Below are 21,702 nucleotides of genomic sequence, written 5' to 3'. Positions count from 1 at the left end.
TGGCAAAGCCAGCTCTAGTCTTAGAGTAAAGTGGTAAGTGATGGTGTTTGGTAAACGTGTGTACTGAACTCCAAGTTGCAGCTTCCAAAATCTCCTTGGTTGGAACCCCCCCTGAGGAAGGCTGTAGATGTAGCTGTTGCCCTGGTAGAGTGGGGCATAATGGTAGCAGGAACTGGTTTTCCATGATGGGTATAGCAAAAACGAATGCAATGTCCTAGCCATTTGGAAATGGTTTGTTTTGATATAGCCTTCCCTTGTGAAGCTGTAGCATAGGATACAAAGAGCCGGTCAGATTTTCTGAAAACCTTAGTTTTATCCAAGTAGTAACGAAGTTGCCTGTGAATGTCCAAGGAATGCAGGAGTCTTTCTCCTTTGTTCCGTGGATTTGGAAAGAAGGTGGGTAAGTGGATGGTTTGATTTAAAGCCACACTGGAAACCACCTTAGGCATGAAGGAAGGATTAGTTCGTAGAGAAACTCTGTCTTGATGGAAAATGAGGAAAGGTCCCACTGCCATTAGTGCCTGCAGCTCTGAGACTTTTCTAGCTGAAGTTACTGCTAGCAGCAGGGCAGTCTTCCATGATAGAAACTGTTGATCTGCAGAGAAAGCTGGTTCAAAGGGAGGTAGCGTAAGTTTTTCCAGAACAAAATTGAGGTCCCATGTTTGTGTAGGTGCTCTCCTGGGGGGCCTAATGTTTTTTGCCCCTCTGAGGAACTGCCTTAGAAGTGGATGTGAAAATAAGGGTGGATCCGTGTTGTAGTGGGCTGAAATAGCTGATGCATGGATTTTAATGGAAGAAAAAGAAAGTCCTTTGTGCAACATCTCAGTTAAATACTGTAGAATCTGAGGCATGTGAGGCTGAAGTGTGTTTTGGCCTTTAGCTTGGTTCCAGGCGCAAAATCTTTTCCATTTGTCCAAGTAGGCCTTCCTGGTGCTGGGCCTCCTAGCTTCCAGAATAACATCCATAACTGCTTGGGAAAGAGGAGCTGGCTGGATGCTTAGGTGATTTGCCATGCAGACAGATTTAAGGTTTTGAGCTGGCTGTGAAGAATCTGATTGTTTTGCTTTGTGAGCAAATGGGCAATTTGTGGTAAAATCCAAGGTGGGCCCTGGGCCATATTCCTCAATAGTGGGTACCAGTGCTGGCGTGGCCAGTCTGGGGCTAAGAGTATCGGTCGTGGTCTCTCCTTTCTGACTTTCAGAAGCACCTTTGTGAGGAGAGGCAATGGAGGAAAGGCATATACTGTCAGGTTTTTCCAACTGAATGAGAGTGTGTCCACTTACCAAGCTTGATGGTGAAGTGTCTTTGTACAAAATTTCGTTAGCTGATAGTTTTGAGGACTGGCAAACAGGTCTAGGTCTGGAAGGCCCCATTTTTGAGTTATCAATGCAAATACTTGTGGATCCAGTTTCCACTCGTGGGGATCCATGATGTTTCTGCTGAGGTCGTCTGCCAATGTGTTCTGTTTTCCTGGCAGGAATTGAGCTTGTAACTGAACTTGGTAAGCCAGAGCTGTGTTCCACAAGGTCATTGCTTGCCTGCATAGAGGGTAGGAGTGTGTACCCACTTGTTTGTTTATGTACCACATTACTGTGGTGTTGTCCGTCCTTATTGTAAGTTGTCCTGGATGTAATAGATTCTTGAAGGCTGTCAGAGCATTCTGTACAGCTAGCATCTCTTTTTGATTGATGTGCAGATTCCTTCGATCTGCTGTCCATACGCCTTGAACGCACTTGTCCAGCCATGTGTGCCCCCCAGGCGTAGTCCGATGCATCTGTTGTCATAGTTTGCCTGGCTGGGGGCAAGGTGAAAAGCTAACCCTTGTTGAGGTGACATGCCTGTGACCACCATAGAAACTCCTGTTGTAGGCAGGGAATAAGAGATATCATTGTGTCTAAGCTGTGGCTGTGTTGAGACCATACGCTTTTTAGGTACCACTGTAATTTCCTCATATGCAGCTTTGCAAATGGTATTAGTAGTATGCAAGATGCCATGAAGCCGAAGGCCTGCAGAATTTTTCTTGCAGGTAGTTGGGTCTTTGCTGCCATTGTTTTGAAATGTTGAGTTAGTTGTAGTTGTTTGTCTGACGTCAGATAAGCCTTCTGGGCCGTTGTATTCAAGCTGGCACCCAGGAATGCCATATTTTGTGAGGGTACTAGTTTTGATTTCTTTTCGTTTACTGTGTACCCCAGGCAACTTAGAAGATGTTTTACAAAAGCCAGATGTTGTAAGAGAATGTCCTTGCTTTCTGCTTGGATGAGGCAGTCGTCCAGGTATGGGTATATTTGAATTCCTCTTTGTCTGCAGTATGCAATTACTGGTGCAAGGCATTTTGTGAAGACCCTGGGCGCAGTAGATAAGCCAAAGGGCAGTGCAGAGAATTGGTAATGGGTTGAACCTGCAATGAAACAGAGGTATCTTCTGCAACTTTGTCTGATAGGGACATGCAGGTATGCCTCCTTGAGGTCCAACGTTACTAGCCATGCTTTCTTGCCCAACATGGGAAGAAGCTGCTGTAGTGTTAGCATCTTGAATTTGGGTACTTGTAAGAAGGTGTTTAGAAATGAAAGGTCCAGAATTGGTCTCCAGGCATTGTCCTTTCTGGGAACTAGAAAGAGTCTTGAGTAAAATCCTTGGCCTTGCTCTCGTGTAGGTACCAGTTGAATGGCTCTCATGTCCATGAGAGCTGTAATTTGTTTTTGTGCCTCTGCCCATTGATTTTGTGGCAGGTTTGGCATTCCTCTTTTCATTGGCAAGGTGTGAAAATGGAATCTGTATCCTCATGAAATTATGTCTAGGACCCATTTGTCCTTTGTGACAATGTGCCAGTTGTCTGAAAAAAGTGCAAGTTTTCCTCCCAAGGGGGCTGCCAAGAGAGTGTTGCTTGGCCAGATGAGGTGCAAGTCATTGAGTTTGCCTTCTGGTAGTTTGGGACCTGTCTTCTCCTCCCTTCTGTGTTGCAGTGCCCCATTGTCGAGGTTTGTATTGGGCATGTGGTTGTCCTCTGCCTCTTGGACGTCTGTATTTACCCCTCTGTGGTCTGTCAGTAGCTGGAAAGGACCAATTTTTTGTTGGCCAGTTTCTGCTGAAGCGAGGGGGCTGTACCTGTAGAAAAACTTTGACTGTCTGTATAGATTTTGCCTTATCCTCCATTTTCTTTAAGACTTGTTCTGCTTTAACTCTAAAAAGAACATCCTGCTGTAAGGGAGCATCTAGAAGCTTTGCTTTCACATGATCAGGCAGAGTTTGTTCCTTTAACCAAGCATGCCTACGTATAACAGACCCAGTTACAGTTGCTCTGCAGGAAGCCTCCAAAGAATCAAACCCACATTGTAAAGTATGTTTGCCCCCCTGTTCAGTTGCATGCAACAGATCCTGCATTTCTTTCAATTCAGACTATTGAGGGAGTGTGCTCATTTTTTGTTTTAACTGAGACATTAGAAATCACTGATATTTTAGCATGTGAAATTGGCAATTAAGTGCCCTCATAGCTAGAGTGGCTGAGGTGTAAACCTTTTTCCCCCACCTGTCTAGTGCTCTGGAGTCCCTTTCAGAGGGTACAGGATTTTTTACCATAGAAGCCTTAGCCCCTTTGGGACCCTGGGAGATAGTCTCTGGATCAGCAACAGGGCTTTTATAAAGGAATTTGTGGGAATCAGGCACTCTATGGTATCTGTTAGGTTTGGCTGGAGCAGGAGGCAGAGAATCTGGGTTCAAACCGGATTCTAAGTAAACATCATCCACAATGTCTAAAACTGGGGGGATGGCAAGTGGTCTGTGCTGGGGGAGTAAAAGAAACTCTCTGAGCCTTTTCTTTGAGTCAGAGTAGTACTGACCTTCCCAGTGAAAATGTTCCCTCGTAGTGTGTAAAGTTTCCCCAAAGGAGTAGTCTTCAGGAGGAGAAGCTCAGGGAAAAGAATCCTCAGCATCAGAATCTTCATAAGGGGAGAAGGAGTAATCTTGGTCCTCAGAGGAGCCTGAGGAAATAGACACGATCAGAGGAGGCATAATCCTCCTCTTGTCTAGGCCTTTTGTCGGGTGGGGGTTGGGAACCCCTGATTAAAGAGATCAAATCTTCAGCCATTTTGAGCATCTGTTTCTTAGGCCTTGAACTGGAGACTGAAGTGCAGTCTTTTTAGGTTTAATAGGAGTCTTAAGCTTATAGGATACGTTTTTTTGGCGAGCGTCGTCGGTCTGAAAACGCCTTCAGAAACCGAAGGTGTTTCTGCAGCACCGACATCTCTTTCTGCAGTGTCGTCGGTAGGGGCTAAACAAAATGGCTGCATCTGCCTAGCACTCTCCGCCAAAGGCTCCGAATTGGTCTCGGGTTCCAAATCTGCGGAAGTCAGGGGCTGCGTTGGAGCCTCACTGAAGACCGGTGAACCGGAAACCAGTCCAGCCGAGGCCTCGGAGTCTGGCTTGGGTCTAGGCTGCCTGTCCTTATCCTTGTGTTTTTTGTGCACGCCGGTAGTCGGTTGCTCCGACGGCATTGTGTAGTTAAATTTTCTACCGAAGTAGTGTCGTGCGAAATCAAAGCGTCTTTTTATAGTACGCTTATTAAACCTAGCACAAAAACAACAACCAGTGACGTCGTGGTCTGGGCCTAGGCAAGGTATGCAGTAAGAATGAAAATCCTTATGAGGTATTTGCTTCCCACAAGAAATACAATTGTTAACTTTTTCTGTCATCGGTCTGAGGCAAGAAAAGTTTCCCCAATGGGGTACTTAGCTTTATTGAAGACTTTGGATCTGAAATTCGACTTTGAAAATCTCAGGTGTCGGCCGACCGGCACTTGCGAACTGCTTCTGCTTCGGGGACCGCACAGCAAGAAAGACTGAAGAAAATGACGTCGGATGCAATATATATATACCTCTGGTGCACTGACGTCAGGGAAGAAGCGACAGCAACCGACGCCGGACTGCGGGATCGCCTGAATTCTAAGCCATGGAAATCTACAAAGAGCCAAACCAGATTATCGACAGCATCATAACTACTCTTAACAGAACGTGTAGCCACTTCAGAAATAGAATTAATGAGAGACAGTGCAGAAGACTTAACTTCTGAAATGTCAAACACACACAGCAGCTCACCCAGGTTACCTAGAATAGACAAGAGGTACTTAACACATGGATTTTGTAATTTAACATCTAAAGACTAAACTGGCAGACGTGTGCACTTTTTTTTTCCATATCTATCAATGGTTCTACTATCTTTACCTTTAGGCACAACAGAAGAAGACAGAAACTTAAGCTTTTTCAGTGGAAAGACTAATGACAGATGGATCACAAACATAATTCTTCTATAAGAACTTGACTGAATTTGTCAACTCCTAAAATCTGTGATTTTTAAGGATTGGGAGTCTGAGACTCAGGATTAACAGAAGCAATGAGTAGGTATCCAACAAGGCTTCTAAAACAAGAAGAATGCACACCCATTTCAAAAACAGCATAATACTGCTTCTGCACATCAGACATCGAACTTTCCCAGGGAAAATGATGAATCAGCTTAACAATGGTGACTCCAAGGGAAAGTTCATCTACAGGGGAATCAGGAGATAAAGTATCTTCATCATCCAAAGCACAGGTAACAAGTAAATGAATTTGAGAAGACTAGGGCAAAGAATCATCTCCATCTACAAAGCAATAACTATATTTGTGAAACATGAATGAACAAGAAAATCTGGAGGTATTGGACTTTTTGACTTTGTTAAACTTGCAGGGGAGTCTAAAGCATATGCCCTACTTCATGTCAATAATGTTGGGAAAATACTTAGGAGAAGAGAAGGGGAGGGAGAAAATTAACTGCAAGTAAAACAAAATATTTTCTTAACAGTAAAATTTTTGTAGTGCATACTTTTCTTTGCATGCTATAAAGTTTTCTCAATTTTTAAGTGTAATGGGGATACTATTGGAAACAAGAACTCCTGTTTTGTTTTTGTTCTTTCTCCTCCCTTTCTCCTTGTTCAGTTTTAAGAAATGTAGACACTAAAATGTAAAAGACCATGACAAAATAAAAATGGATGTACTTTTTCTCATTCTTGCTTATGGGAATGACCTGATTAAGGCCCTTAAGCTTGATCTAGTAACAAGTTTTAAGAGAAAGCAAGTAATTGAAGAATAATTGAATATTATAAAGTTTTTTTTCTAACAAATACATATGTGTGTTTTGTAGCAACTTTGTATCTGGTCCTCATGTTTCCATGGAGACAATCTGATAGAGAGAAATGGCTAGGAGATAATCTTTTTCTGAAAGAATTCAAGTGTTTTTTTTCCCAGATGGAAGACCTATAAAGATAAGACAAAATCAGACAGCACTTAGTAGAAGTACAGGCTGTAGCATGGATAACCTTTCTTTTAGGTTAATCCAAATATGTGAGCATGGCTGTCATTTTGGCAAACTTTCTCCTATTAGGAAGGTAAAACTTCAATACTTAAAGATTTACATCGTTTTGCATGTTAGTAGTACGTTAACAGGTTTTAGGGGGTATTAGGAGTGTGCTTGTATTTTTATTTGAGAGCTTTCAATAAAACAAAAAGTTCTGTAAGTTGTGACATAGTCTCAAGTGGATATGACCAGAAATAACTATATAAAACATCAACCTTGCAAACAGTGTATGCATGGAACACAAAAGCTTGAACAGAACACAACAAAAAAGCTGTTAAAAATAAAAAGGTTGGAATAATAACATTTTAACACAATTATGCTTTCTGTATTGTATTTACATGTCAATGGCCTCACAGATGAATACAAAGAAAGAGTAGTGAACTATAGTAAAAGATGAAGAGTGTAAATAGCTATGTTTCAGGAGTCACACTTGGAAGGACATTAACAAGGGAATTTAATAACTACACTGCACAGACAACCTCCCCTCCTACCACAAAACATTAACATATGTGAGAGATGCAATTATATAGCTAAATTGGAGGCTAAGCTCTCTCTACCCAAGACTGGAACAGGCAGTCATGAGGAGAAGGTTAACACTTGAACCGCACCTCTAGCCTCACAAAGACATACTAAACCAGCACTGGCAAAAATACACATAAATACACAAAATCATACTTGGAGGCTCTAAATAAAAACCTGCAAAAGCATCAGAGACATCCAAAGCAGACATCCAAAAAACCTGCACCTCCCGTCACAAACCAGACAACACATAAAACACAAAATCAGCATGCCACACAATCACAGCCCTTAAGGTGAAATAACATACCTAACACACTAGTAAAAGGAGACTATTGTCAGGCACACTGACGTCCCACTCACCAGACTGAACAAGGAGATGGTCACTGTAAGCTGCTTGTCAAGTGCCAGGATCCACCACATAACACAAGCACTCAGGTCACTCCAGAACAAGTACAAATATGACTCTGTCATTGTTCATGTTGGTGTGAATGACCTGAGATGCACCTCCCTGGACTACATGAAAAGAGACATGGAAGAGCTCTCTGATCATTTAGCCCAGGCGGGTATGACCCTGACCCTGAGTAACATCATGCCCTCACCAAAAATGATACAGCAGTATAAAGAAAAAAATGATCAATTTCAACAATTGGCTAAGCTTCTGGTGTCATCCAAAGGGGGTCCAGTGTCTGTCAGCCTGGGAAGACATGTTCGACAAGCCTAGTTGCTTCGCAAGAGATGGCTTGCACCTGCCACCCCTAGGCTTTTGAATACTGGCCAAGGCTCTTGCTGCCCCCATAGTGCCTTGTTTAGGCAACGTTCAAAAGTCAAACCCACCTCCGTAAACAGCACAAATAAAAAAATGAGGGTTATGCTACTCAACGCCAGAAGTTTAAATCTCAAAATGCACGCACTCGAAGCACTCCTCAGTATGGAGGATGTTGACATCTGTGCAGTAACTGAAACCTGGTTCAAGGCTCCACAGAGCACCCCAGCACTACCGGGCTACAACTCATACCACACATTTCGGCCACAGAACATGGACCAAAACACAAAAGGAGCAGGTGTATCCATGTTCATCAAGGATACCTACACCTCCAGGTTAGTGGTGCAGGATGATACCCCTGAGACCATCCATGTGCAACTAACATTGGGCAAATCTGCAATGCAGATTGTGGTCTGCTACATATCACCCTCCATGACCCAGGACCACCACTCCACCTTTCTGGAGACACTGGAAAACATGAAGGTCCTACCAAACACCCTGATATTGGGCGATTTCAATTACCCTACCATTAACTAGGAAAACTACTCAAGTACAAACTCCCAGGTCCAGCGCTTCCTGGAATTTATCAACTCAAATGCCCTGGATCAGCTGGTAATCTCCCCTACCAGAGGTGAAAACATACTGGACCTGGTCATCACCAACAGGTGTTCCGCACGGGAGGTCAACCCGCCACTGGTTAGATCAGACCGTAAACTAATAACTCTGGATGCCCACACCACACCACCATCCCCAACCAAGGAAACCACAGTGAAAAACTTTTCTATAGCAAACTTCACCTTACTCAAGACAGAGGTGGTAAATTTCACAGCCTCCATGCTAAAGGATAACAGTTGTCCAAGATGCAGGAACCTTTACAAATGCACTCTATGAGCACCTACAAGGATGCATGGATCGTGCCATCCCTAGCAAAACCACGACTCACTCCCCTAAGAGAAGGAAATCAGTCTGGTGGACCCCTGCCATAAACAGGCTATACACTAGGAGGAGGAAACTAGTTCAGAAAAAAAGTAAATCCCAAGAAGGAAAGACATCCCTGATCAGTATCAGTAAGAAAGTAAGGTCCCTCATAGAATCATCCACGGCTAACTTCGAAAGAAAACTAGCCAAGGATTCGATAAATAACCACAAAGCTTTCTTTTGATATGTCAAGAATGTAAGTGGCAACTTGCAGATATGCTCTGAGCTAATGCAAAATAGCACAAAATATACTGAACCTACTGACATTGCCAACATCCTGGCAGATAGATTCAGTGCAAACTTCACCACCGTCTCATGCCCAAAAGGGCCCACAACAATACCGGAAAAGTCTAGTGTCCCAGAAATCACAGACACACAGGTGAAAACAGCCCTTTCAAAAGCCAAAATCACAGCGTCAATGGGGCCAGATGGTGTCCCAGGCTGCATCTTGCATGAACTACAGAAGAAACTAACCCCCCCCCCACCTAAACACACTGTTCAACCTCAGCCTCTCCACAGGCTACGGGCCCATAGAATGGCACACAGCAACGGTTATTCTGCTCCACAAAGGAGGGGCCACAACTGACTCTGATAACTATAAGCCTGACTACCATGGTCTGCAAGGCTATGGAGCGCATCATCATGGAACTCATTAAAGACACTGGGAACCTCCAAACACTTGACCCGACCCAGTTCAGCTTTAAGGGCAGATCATGCCTACTAAACCTGGTTGACTTCTTCGAGACAGTCAACAAGGCCATAGACGAGGGAAAGGTGGTTCACATAGCCTACCTTGACCTCGCCAAGGCTTTTGACACAATTCCCCACTCAGGAATTATAGAAAAACTCACCAGCCTGAACATAAACCCCTACATCATGAGATGGGTTGCCAACTGGCTTACAGACAGAACTCACATGGTAAGAATAGCGGGCTCCAAGTCCAACTCTAAACCAGTCACAAGTGGTGTCCCACAAGGCTCGATCCTGGGACCCCCTACTGTTCGGCATATACTTTTCAGAAGTACATTGACTCTCCGGCTGACACGGACATTCTCCAAAAGGGCCTTACTGAGATGGACACCTGGTGTCAAAGTCATGGTCTCAAGCTAAATGCCAAAAAATGTATAGTCATCCTGTTTGAGAAAAACAAAACACTCATGAATTACCACATAGGTGGCAGCCCCCTTAATACAGAAGAGGTAATGAGAGATCTGGGGACCCAGGTAGATAGTAATCTCTCCTTTGACAATCATATTGCCAAAGTAGTTAGGAAATCCTTCTATGTAGCCCATCTAATTACTAAAGGGTTCACATCTAGAAATAAAGAGGTTATAGTGCCCCTCTGCTCGTCACTCATCAAACCCATCACAGAGTACAATGCCCCATTTGGGATGTACGTCACAAGGCACTTCCAACAGCTGGAAAGACCACAAAAGTACCTCACCAAGATGATTACTGGCCTCAAACATATGTCCTATGCAGCCCGACTGGAAAAACTCCAGCTGTACTCAGTGGCATATCGCTTACTCAGAGGTGATCTCTGCCTGACTTACAAAGCCATGTCCAACTCAGAATTGATGGACATGTTCCACCTAAAGAAATCCAAGTCACTTCAAGCCACTCGCTCTAGTGAGCTAAACCTCGCCACAACAATAAATAGAATATGCTGGAAGGATAGATTCCTGTCACAGAGACTCCCCATGCTTTGGAACAAAATTCCTACCTACATTAGGCAGAGCCCCTCACTAACACTCTTCAAGAGAAACCTTGACGAGTGGATGGGTGACAGAAAATACACCCCTGGGATCACTTCATTGGCTCTTCTTGACAGAGGCTCAGTTAATTAATCAATGGGACGGCGAAAGCTGACACACTCTGGCTAGGCTTATAAATGCTCTCGGGGCAAACAGCCTAGTACCTACCTATGAACCTATAAAGAAAGGTTTTCATGACAGTTATTCAGCGGAATAACTGGGATAAAGGAAAAGAGGAGCACCAACAGTGATAGAAGAGGATAAAAAAGATAATGGTAGATTCGTAGTACTAAGGGGGTACTGGCAAGGGAGGAGGATTACACTGGCATGTACTGATATATCTCCTAATACTGCTATAAAGGCACTTGAGAAAATTCTGGGAGAGATAATCAGTTTTCAGCAAGGAATATTACTTATAGGTGGGGAATGGAATTTGATTTGCAGCAGTGAAGATGTGTCTGGGGGGGCACAGATGAGAAAATATAACAAAGGAGGGTTGATTTTTGAAGATATTTATGAAAACATTTGGCATGGAAGATGTGAATTCAGTACTAAGAGTTCAGAGTGAATTTACATATTCCCCAAGATACAAAAACTTGGCTAGGCTAGACAGAATTTATCACAGGAACATTTGCATTTAACTGATGGTCTTGATACGCACTTAGTTACCTCGATAATATGCATGAGTTTAGAAAAATTGCTGCTGAGCAACTGTTTTTCTTAACTCTAGAGCACAAAAAACGTTTAGTACAACTCAGGTAACAGAAAGTAGAAAGGGCTGTTGTCAAGCTTTGGGAGCCTATAACAAGGAAGAAAACAAGGGATCCTATAGAGGTTCTAGAAATATTTCAGAAATTCTATGAAAGTCTGTATAAAGAAGAGAAATATGGAAATCAAGAAAAGGTAAAAATGAAAATGTTTATGGAAGAATTAAATATGCCAAGGTTATAGGTAGAGGGAGGTAAACGAGACTCAATCACTTAAAGGATAGCAGGAAATGAGATAAAAATTGTGCTGTATGACCAGTCCACAGGACGGTCCCCAGTTATACCAGTGGAAGTTTGGAAGCTAGGAAAAAAAACTGATAAACATCTGGAGGAGGAGAAATACCAACATCCTGGAAGAAAGTGGTGGTGGTGGTTGCAATACCTAAAGACGGTAAAGACCCATCAGATCCAGTTTCACACAGACCCATTTCAATACTAAACCATGACTATAAAGTGTTTATGTCTATAATGGCTAAAAAATGGCAAAAGTGATGCCAAAATTGACAGATATGGATCAATGAGGGTTTGTGGAGGAGAGGCAAACATTTGACATTAACAGAACACTGACAATCCAGAGGGAAGGAGAATGTAAGAACATATCAGTGTTGTTGGTGAGTCTTGATGTAGAGAAAGCATTTGACAGAGTAAGCTGGAACTTTATAAACAGGGCAATGGAATCATTTGCATTCCCAGATAAAATTATAAGACTGATTAGGAGGATATATGAGAGACTGGAGGTGAAAATTAAAGTGTGTGTGCGTGGGGGGTTCCTCTCTGATAATTTCTGCTTGAGCAGAGGAATTAGGCAGGGGTGTCCTCTTCCCCCTTATTATTTGCATTATATTTAGAACCACTGGCAAAGAAAATAAGGGACTCAGAAATTCACGGTTATAATTGGTATGGTAGTCAAGAAAAGCTAGTTCTGTTTGCAGATGATATTCTTTTATACCTGATACAACCAGAAAAAATACATTTCAGTGTTGTGCAACATTTTGAGACAGTTTCAAATGTTTTCAGGATACAAAATTAAAGAAGCTAAAACAAAGACAATAGTTGTAAGTTATGTATTGACACACAAACTGGTTCAGTAATATCCATATTTATGGGGACATGATAAAATAAAGTACTTAGGAGCATGGACTAAAAATTATTCCAGTGTGGCAGCTTAGAATATGTGGGAATGGACTAAATAAAAGAGAATACAAAAAAACTGAGAAATTGGAAGCTCAGTTACATGGGTATGGATAATAAGATACAAGGAGTGAAAATGTTTTAATTCCCTTTAGTCTTATACATGGGTCAGGCATGTTTTTATCAACCAGATGAGAAGTTGTGGATAGCAATTAATAAAGAGCTAAAGGATTTTATCTGGGAGGGAAAGACTGCAACAGTTAAATGGGATATGCTGATTCTTCCAATAGAACAAAGTGGCTTGGGATTACCTGATTTGAAGGGGTATTTCAGAGCTACACAGTTAAGGCTCATGTATATAGCACAAGCAGAAACCTATAATTCAAAGTGGAAAGGGATGATGACGAAAACGGGGATGCTCAAGAAACAAGAAGAGAATGCAATTTTGGATGCAGATCTTTAAGGAGAATAAAATAATCATAAAGAATGTTATATTCATAAAGCAGCAGAAAGTATTCTAGGCACTAAGCCAACATGGAATGAAGAAAGGAGATTCTACCGATAGGGGTGACTGGAGTTAGGGGATACAGACAATAGTCAAGAGGGGGCTGGAATTTACTGGAGATAACTGTCAAAAAGAACCAAGGTACTGGGAGCAAATAAACAGAGAGGGGAAAGGTAAAAGAATGGGAAAATGCCATGAATGCACTTGGACTGCAGGTTAGGGAGAGACATCCCTATCAAGGATTGATATCGGAGTACAGGCAAAGAGAAAGAAATAGGGGGTCCTAAACAAAAGACCAGCGCTGGTAGAGTTTTGAGTAAAATCTAGAACAGAAGCTGCTGTTAAAAAATGAATAATTAGTACAGCATATAAAATATCACAGGATAACTACAAGAATCAATCAGAGGCGGTTAGAAAGGATTAGGAAGAGAGCTTGGATAAGCAATTTATAAAGAAACAGTGGGGGATATATGTATGTCTCCCAAATATGCAACAGAATCTAGAAGATTTAGGAATTTTGCTTGAAAATGTTTACATAGGTGTTTTTATACCTCAGGTAGACTGCAAAGAACGTTTCCTCAGGTAGACAGCAAATGTTGGAGGGGTGATGGGGAAAAAAAGAGGTAATTGGGAACATATTTTCTGGGAGTGTAATGAGTTGGCAGACTATAGATTTCCTGCAAACTGCTCTATCAGAGATACTGGGTGAGCAAATTGGTGTATCTAGGAAAATTATTCTTCTGGGCTATGATATAGAATCGAAATTACCTAGACATAGTAAGGCCTTGCTGAGTCTAATTATGGTTGCTGCCAAAACAGCAATTACCAGAAAATGAAAATCAAAGTCTAGACCAACTGTACTTGAAGTAGTGAATATAGTAACAGGGACAAAACAACTGGAACTGGGATCTTTAGAAAAGAGTAGGAGCAAATTACACAGAAATAGGAAATTGTGGAAACAATACATACAGGAGAGGAATGAGGTTTTTTTTAAATGAGCTATGACATGATTGACTGACAATGATTGGGTAGACTATAAGTGATGCATAATGCTTGCAACTAAGTTTATTTCATTATGGCTTGTTTCCATTTACATAAATGTGCGACTGCCTATGTCATAAGTGGTAATTTAATACAGATGTTTGTTGTTTAATAAAAAAATGGTACATATGTATGTCATATAATGGGGTTACCTAAAACAAGAATGTTTGGTTGGGTCGATGCCTGGCTTACGGGCTCAGGATCCATGACTTTGGGACTCTTTGTATTATGTATAGAAGCTTAACATGAGGATTGTGCTTTGTGCCTGTGTTGTTTTTGGGGGTCTTTGAGGACACTCTCTCCAAAGATAATTTGATTATTTAGTGGACTTTTAAGACAAGGTCTCAGCACTGGATGTCCATCTCAAAGTAGCTGCTTTCACAGAAGTGAGGCAAAGGGGGCAAAAGACTGCCTATTTGTAGTCTCCAATAAAGATATGGAAGAGAACAGCATCCCCTAACCTGACAATCCGAGAGCCTTCATTGGCGAATAAGTTATAAGGAAATCTTTTAGGTAAAAAGGACCCAGACTGAGCAGGGATGAGACGGTAAACAGGAAGACAAACCTAACCACAACTGACAGCCAGTGCAGATGTCACAATACAAGCCATAATATGTCTGGCTTGTAGAGTGCCAGCCAAAAGTCTGGCTGCAGAATTCTGCAGTACTGTGACTGAGCCAGGTCACCATCAGATAGCTTGAGGTATTGTGCTTTATAGTAGTTGAGAATGGTGCATAAGTGCAAATATTAGCTTAGGAAGGTCTGAAGGTGGTACAAGATGCCCTGACTAGGAACCAGATGTCCAGATATGGGAAATTGCTGGCTCCATCTAACTTCTGACAGACTGCTGATAATGGATTTATACTTGGACAAACACTCTTAAGGGCTGAGCTGAGTCCTAATAGAACTGTCTTGTAATGAATGCATCCAGCCACAAATACTTCTGGAAGTCTTTTGCAACCATTACATATCAATAAGCATCTCTGATGTCCAAAGAGTGCAGCCAGTCTCTTTCTGATAAGCACAAAATGACTGACGGCACTATGGCCAAACAAAACACTCACTACAGAACATGGGGACATCAAAGAGGGATGCATAGGAGTCAAAATATTATCATGGACATCTACCATGGTCTTAGTGGGATACTTCCGGGTGAGGACAGCAAGTCTGAAGAGGAAGAACAAACATTCTGGGTTGAAGTGTTATGGTAGAAGACTCCAGAAGGTCTGTGGCTCCTCTTACTTGCTGTTGTGAAACACACAACAGGACCAAAGGTTCAATAACAGGATGTTCTACTCTGTGCTAGCAGTAGGTGTTGAATTTAAGGTACAACATACAGCATTTGCAGGAGCCACTGCAAGGATATTGTCTGGTTTTATGTTGACAGATGCATATTCACCAAGAAACTCAGTACCAAAAACCAAGAAACCAGGTAGGTCAGATGTGCCATTAACAGAAAAAGGCAGGTACTGACAACAGCATGAAGTTTTCCACTCCCGATCCAGCAACCAAGAATACCATCACCATGTTGAGCAACTGCATCAACAAAACTGATGACAAACACCATTACTGGGTCATACAGTAATTATGGAATCATACAGTACTGACATCCACACCATGGAGGCTGGCACTGACAAAAGCCCAGATGTTGGAATTGACACTACTGTAGCAAATAAAACATCCTCTGGATCAGCATCAAAACCTATTCTGCAGAAGTGGAAATTTGAGACATCCTGCAGGAGGAAATTTCTGACGCATCCCAAACTAAGGGAAAAAAAGTGACAACCCCACCCTGTGTCCCTCAGATGGAAGTAGGTAAAGAGCACCAGAGCATCTCATATGAGCCCTCAAAAGGAATTATGTCAACTAATTATAACATATGTTAGGAAAACCAAAGAGGGGTCAACTCTGGGCAAAGATGATCTTCGGTTCCTTGACAAAGTCAAAAGCACCTCTGACTTATCTAGAATCAGACACTTCAGGCAGCTTTAGTGATTCAAGTAAAGGTGTTAGCTTTACAGTTAAAGCTGCAGTAGCTAGTATTTTTACAATAATCTTTTGTACTGGTTCATTTATGGTTTAGTTCATTTAAATTAATTACAGTAGGAGACTCTAAACAAAGAAACTTAGACTTGAAACAGTTAACTGATATATTTTTTTTTGTTTTACTAAGATGGGATGATGAACTTGATATTTCAAAAGATGTTTTCTGCCTGTGAGAAAAAGATGACAAGGAAACCATAGCTTCATGAATGTCCATGGCTATAAAGAAACTACTCAAATAAACAATTTCAAATTATCCTTTCTACATTTTTGGGTTAAATGAGAAAGTTCTCAGTAAAGTGGTTTTGCTAGGCAAGGCAAGACAAACATAGACTGCCTGTACTGGAGTAAACATGTTTCTTGTGCAGGTACATTTTTTGAAAGAACTTTCGACTTCCATATTTTTAAGGAGGACCCTAGGCTCACATCACTGGAAGTAAGATTTCTGATGTGAAGTTTGTGAAGGTTAGAAAGGGAAGTAATTTGTGATATGACAACAGTTCTGCCATTGTGTTACCAATAAGTTCTTAGTCGCCGTCATATCATTTGTACACCCATTTCAAATCTAATGTGGGACAGCCCAAAGGAAGAAGTATTAATAAGTAACCATTCCTCCATACAGCAGTATAAGAAAAGGGACTAATCTGTTTTAGTTCAAAAGTCTACATGTACTACTACTAAGTCCAACAAACACAACCAATGGACAAAGCAATAATCAATTCTAGTCACATTTTTCCTCCTAAAGATTTACTTAAACATTCCTAAACAAGCCGCATCAATCTTGTTCTGCTTCATATGACTAATAAGCTGATTCCATTAACAGCTAACTAACCCTAACTTTTTCAATGTGTTTTCTTCCAGTGGCAGAATTAAAGCTGTAAGTGGCCCTCTGCTACTCTTTCAAAGCACATGGTTCAGAAGAAACCTGGATTTCACAGCTGACTGTATAAATCAGGGTCCTTCCTCTTTGAAATGTGTACTGAACATTCACAGAATAACAACTTTAATGTGTTGGTCATTAATGTTTACAGAACTATGTAATTCTTCTGTTTGCTGAACCCATGTTCTCTTTTCTTTTTTTTTTTCCATCCTGAAGTTCTTAACTGTAATGTGTATAAACAATGTCACTGTCACTACTTTTCTCCCTGGGACTTTACTGAAAATGGGCTAATCCTCAGCTGGGCACTTCCAGTCAACAGATACAAATAAATTATACTAAATGACGTAAAAAACAAACAAGTGAGGAAAAAGTTATGGAATTCCATGTGTCTTACCTGTTCTGACATGGCACTGGAGGGACAGCTAAGTCAGGAGTAAGTACATAAAGACAGCTATTTTTTGGCAAGTGCAGAGTTCTAAGAACTGTCTGTAAGAAGAAAAAAACAAAACAAAACCATGTTTATTTGTCATACAAAGTACACTCTTATGTAATAAAAAAATGACAGCATAAGTTCTCTCCTGGCATATCATGTACTGCAAAGCAGAGTGCAAGCCTGCAAGACAAATGTATCCATCACAAGAAAAGTTAACATCTCACAGCAAACCAAACTGCACTGCTGTTATTAAATAACATAATATTCCTTTAAAATAGTAGAGTTTTGTTGTAAAGGTAGGGATGCTCTAAGAGAAAGTGAAAGCTGAAAAACACTGCCCTTTACAATAATTCTGTTCCAGGATAACTTCAGCATTAAGGGATCAAGCAATACTCAGGTGACCAATTGAAAGACAAGAATAAATTAACTTATTCATTGACAGGAACTAAATATTAGACTGAGCACCTACCATAAAACAGAAACACATGATCATCAACAGCATAAAATTTTATTTTTATTTCTATTGACATGGTTAATCCGATCATAAAAGTAGCCTATATTCAAGACAAAAGTAAGATGTTATTTAATATGAAAAAGGGAAATTATATGGCTAGGAGGCTAGGGGAAAGGTTCTCTTCACATCTCGACAAAGTGGGAAATGAGCATGGCAGAGATTAGTGAAACTATGGAGACAGCATAACAGAGGTCAAAATATTGGAGCTAGAGTCAAGAAAGTACATGTCGATGATTCACAAATGTTAGTTAATGCACATGACCCAGTGGAAAATGATTTAGAGGCATTCTGAAGCCAGAAAATAGAGAGAAATGGGGGAACAGATACTGAAGGAAAACAGTTGCAAGGACAGCCTACAATCAACAGAGGTGGGCTGTTCTGGCATGCATCCATGAGCAGAGATGTGCACAACAATGAGGAGATCAAATACTGATGTCAGAACGCTGGTCCTCAAGGGAAGGATGGCATAATGCTGACACCAGTGGAGTGGCTGAATCTCCAGAGAGATTGCAGCCTATGGAAGCTGGGATGAATATAAGGAGCAGACTGACACTGTACTAAAACAGGAATTTGGTAAGATAGAACAGCATCTATCTATCTATAATACTTCTTTGGTAGGAAATGTATGCTGTGACATTTCAAATAATCACTGCATTGAACAGGATGTGTTAGAGTTTCATTAAAAGAAAACAGAACTGCATGGCACAGCTTTTCTATGGACACTTAATGTGGTTACAAAGCAAAATACTTTTCTGCATTTATGAATGGAAGCAGTAATGGAATAAACTATGTGAAATGAGCTGCCGTAACACTTATCGCGTGTTCAATTAGTAAAGATATTGGATCCATATGGGATTTGGATACATAGGTTCATAGGTTGGTACTAGGCTATCAGCCCTAGGGCCTATACAAGCCTAGCCATAATAATTCCCTGGCTAATTCTTCCCACATTATTTACTTTCCTGGACCCCTGTCTAGCAGGGCGACTGACGTGATCCCTGGGGTGAATTTCCTTTCTCCCATCCAATCATCAAGGTTCCTCTTGAAGAGGTCCAAAGAGGCACTCTGCTTTACATGTATGGGCAATCTATTCCAGAGTCTGGGGAGTCTCTGGGTCAGGAACCTATCCCTCCAGCATGTTTTGTTTATTGTGATGACAAGGTTTAGATCCCTGGAGCGTGTAGCTCTGAGGGATTGGGATTTCTTTAAGTGTAGCATGTCCAACAGCTCTGGGTTTGACATGGCCTTGTAAGTTAAGCAGAGATCGCCTCTGAGTAGACGATATGCGACAGAGTATAGCTGGAGTTTTTTTAAGGCGGTCAGCGTAGGGCATCTGCTTTAGGCCTGTGGTCTTTTAGTGAGGTATTTCTGAGGCCTTTTCAGTTGTTGCAGATGTCTTGAGCGGTACATAGCAAATGGGGCGTTGTATTCTATAATGGGTCTAATGAGGGATGAGTACAGTGGGACAATGACCTCCTTTTTTCTGGATGAAAAGCCCTTCGTGATGAGGTGTGCCACACAGAAGGATTTCCTGACTGTTGTGGCGATGTGGTTATCGAAGGTGAGACCACTGTCCACCTGTGTCCCTAAGTCTCTTATCACACTTTCTGTGTTTAGTGTACTGCCACCTATATGGTAATTCATGGATACATGTTTTTTCCCAAAGGGGATAACAATACATCATTTCTTAACTTTAAACTGAAGAAACAGATTATTCATAAATCTAATATTTTGATTGTAATACGACTTACAGGAACATTACACTATTATGAACAACCAAAAAGATGTTAACATTATTGGGAACTGGGACATTTACTAAATGTGCGAGTGAAAAGGTGATGTGAAACATGACTAAATGGAGAATTCCAAAGTTAATTGTCAAACAAATATACAAAATGGGTACTCTGAACTTTAAGTTAAATGTTCAAAAACAAAGCAATAAAGATAAAGAACAATTAAAATATGAATACTAAAATCAGAAGTTGTGTACTCACTATAATGTTCCACGTTTGTTGGGGTTCAGACTCGGCCTAATACAAAAGCTCGAGAGCTTCCACTGCCTTGAGGCTATGCCGTACCCCATGATGCTCCGGGATCATAACCCAGATCTTGTTTGCAAGAGAAAGCATAAATCACACATGGCAATAACACTCTATCTAAATAAACCCAGAAGGGAAACACAGACTCCATAAACCAAGTATAGAGATAATAATCTGCCCGAACCTCCAGGGTGGAAGGACGGTGGGCCGCAAGAATGAAGGCGAGATGGACAACAAACATGGAACATTATGGTGAGTAAATAACTTCTTATTGTTATGCTGTCCTATCTCTCCTTCATTCTATTCTGGTTGGGACAGCATCCCTAGCACCTTCTTTCTTGGGTGGCTCAAGGGAATAAACTCTTCAGAACAGTGGAACCAAAGTAAGCCCTGTTCTGGGAGGCCATGTCCACTTTGTAATGAGTGATAAACGTATGAGGCCTTACCCATGTGGTCACTGCACAAATCAAATCCAAAGGGAGTCTAGCCTGGAAGGCAGAGGAAGCAGCAATAGCTCTTGTAGAATGCCCCCTCACCTTGCCTGGTAATTGGCTGTTTTATGAAATATATGTGAACAAAATACAGTCTTGTAAGCCATTTTGAGAATGTTACTTTAGAAAGTGACAATTCTTTCCTCTTTTCTGAAAATGACACAAATAATTGACACAATGTTCTAAAGTCTTTGGTTCTATGCATACAGACGTGCAGCTGTCTATGCACATCCAGTTGGTGTAATTTATAATCTGCCCTGTTGCCATAATTTGGGAAGAACAATGGCAGTTCAATAGACTGGTTCAGACTGGCCTCTGAGCACACTTTTGGGAGGAAGGAAGGATTAGTATACAAGGAGACTCTATCTTTGTGAAAAATTATGTAGGGAGGACGGACAGATAAAGAGTAGATAGAGTTCAGTTCTAGCGGATGTAGGGGCCACCAAAAAAAATGTCTTCCATGACAAACATTTCAAGTCGCATGATGAAGCAGGTTCAAAGGGGGACAAAATTAAAGAGGATAGAACAAAGTTTAGATCCCATGGTGCTGGGGGTTCTCTGACTGGAGGTCTCAGCAGGAAAGTCCCTTTTAGAAAGGCCTTACAAAGATTGTGGGACATGATTTTTAGGCCGTTTTCCCCACTGTGAAAATAAGAAATAGCAGCTAGCTGGACCCTAATTGTTGCTGCAGCTGCACCCTCACTAAAAAGTTTAGCTAGAAATTCCAGCACTGCTGAAATAGGGGCCATAAAGGGATCCTTATTGTTTTTGCAGGCCCAGTGAGCAAATCTTTTCCACTTGTTACAGTAAAGCTTCCTGGTAGATGGTTTATGCGAAGAAATCAATATGGGTTTAACTGTGGAGGAGATGTCATGGAGCCTGACTATTTGTGGAACTGGAGCAGCCAAGCTGTCAAATTCAGGGTCTTGATGGATGACGGAACTTCCCTGATGAATGGGTCAGAAGGTCTGGAGCTGGGTCCAGGATCCACGGTTCCTCCAGGAGATGGGACCTGAGAAAGGGGAAACAAATCTGTCAAGGCCAGTATGGCGCTATGAGAATCAAAGTGCTTCTCAACATGGTGGCTTTCTGAAGGACCTTCGGTATCAGGGGAAGGGGAGAGAAGGAGTATAGTAGTCCCAGGGGCCAATTGTAGACGAGCGCATCCCTGGATGACTTCCCCAGGGGGAGAATTAGGGAAAAGTAGCTGCTGCACTTGGCATTCATGGACGTGGCGAATAGGTCGCAGCAGGGCTGGTGCCATTTGCAGAAATTCCTGTCCGCAACCTCTTGTTTCAGGGACCACTCATGAGGCATTAGAACTGCTCCGCTGTTTGTCCGCTATCACGTTTGATTTCCCCGGGATGTGCATTGCAGTCAGAAAACGTTGAGAAGAGACAGCCCATTGCCATACCCATTGTGCTTCTCGACATAGGGGGTAAGATTTGGTCCTTCCTTGT

At 41.7% G+C, this 21,702-nt stretch overlaps 1 protein-coding gene across 3 annotated transcripts in view; it reads right to left on the bottom strand.

Moving 5' to 3' along the window:
- The window catches only part of FAF1 (Fas associated factor 1), a 5,915,525-nt gene that overhangs the window by 4,821,851 nt on the left and 1,071,972 nt on the right, over positions 1 to 21,702 (bottom strand). For all 3 annotated transcript variants that reach the window (XM_044055943.1, XM_044055942.1, XM_044055945.1), the window contains exon 6: positions 17,160 to 17,251. In XM_044055943.1, coding sequence (XP_043911878.1) covers positions 17,160 to 17,251 — 92 coding nt within the window. The remainder of the gene's footprint in view (positions 1 to 17,159; positions 17,252 to 21,702) is intronic.

The sequence above is a fragment of the Protopterus annectens genome, chromosome 14.part0, assembly GCF_019279795.1.
Source record: "Protopterus annectens isolate FY-2018-M chromosome 14.part0, PAN1.0, whole genome shotgun sequence".
Taxonomy (NCBI): domain Eukaryota; kingdom Metazoa; phylum Chordata; order Ceratodontiformes; family Protopteridae; genus Protopterus; species Protopterus annectens.
The sequence above is the reverse complement of the archived record's forward strand: the minus strand, read 5'-3'. Positions and strand labels throughout refer to the sequence as shown.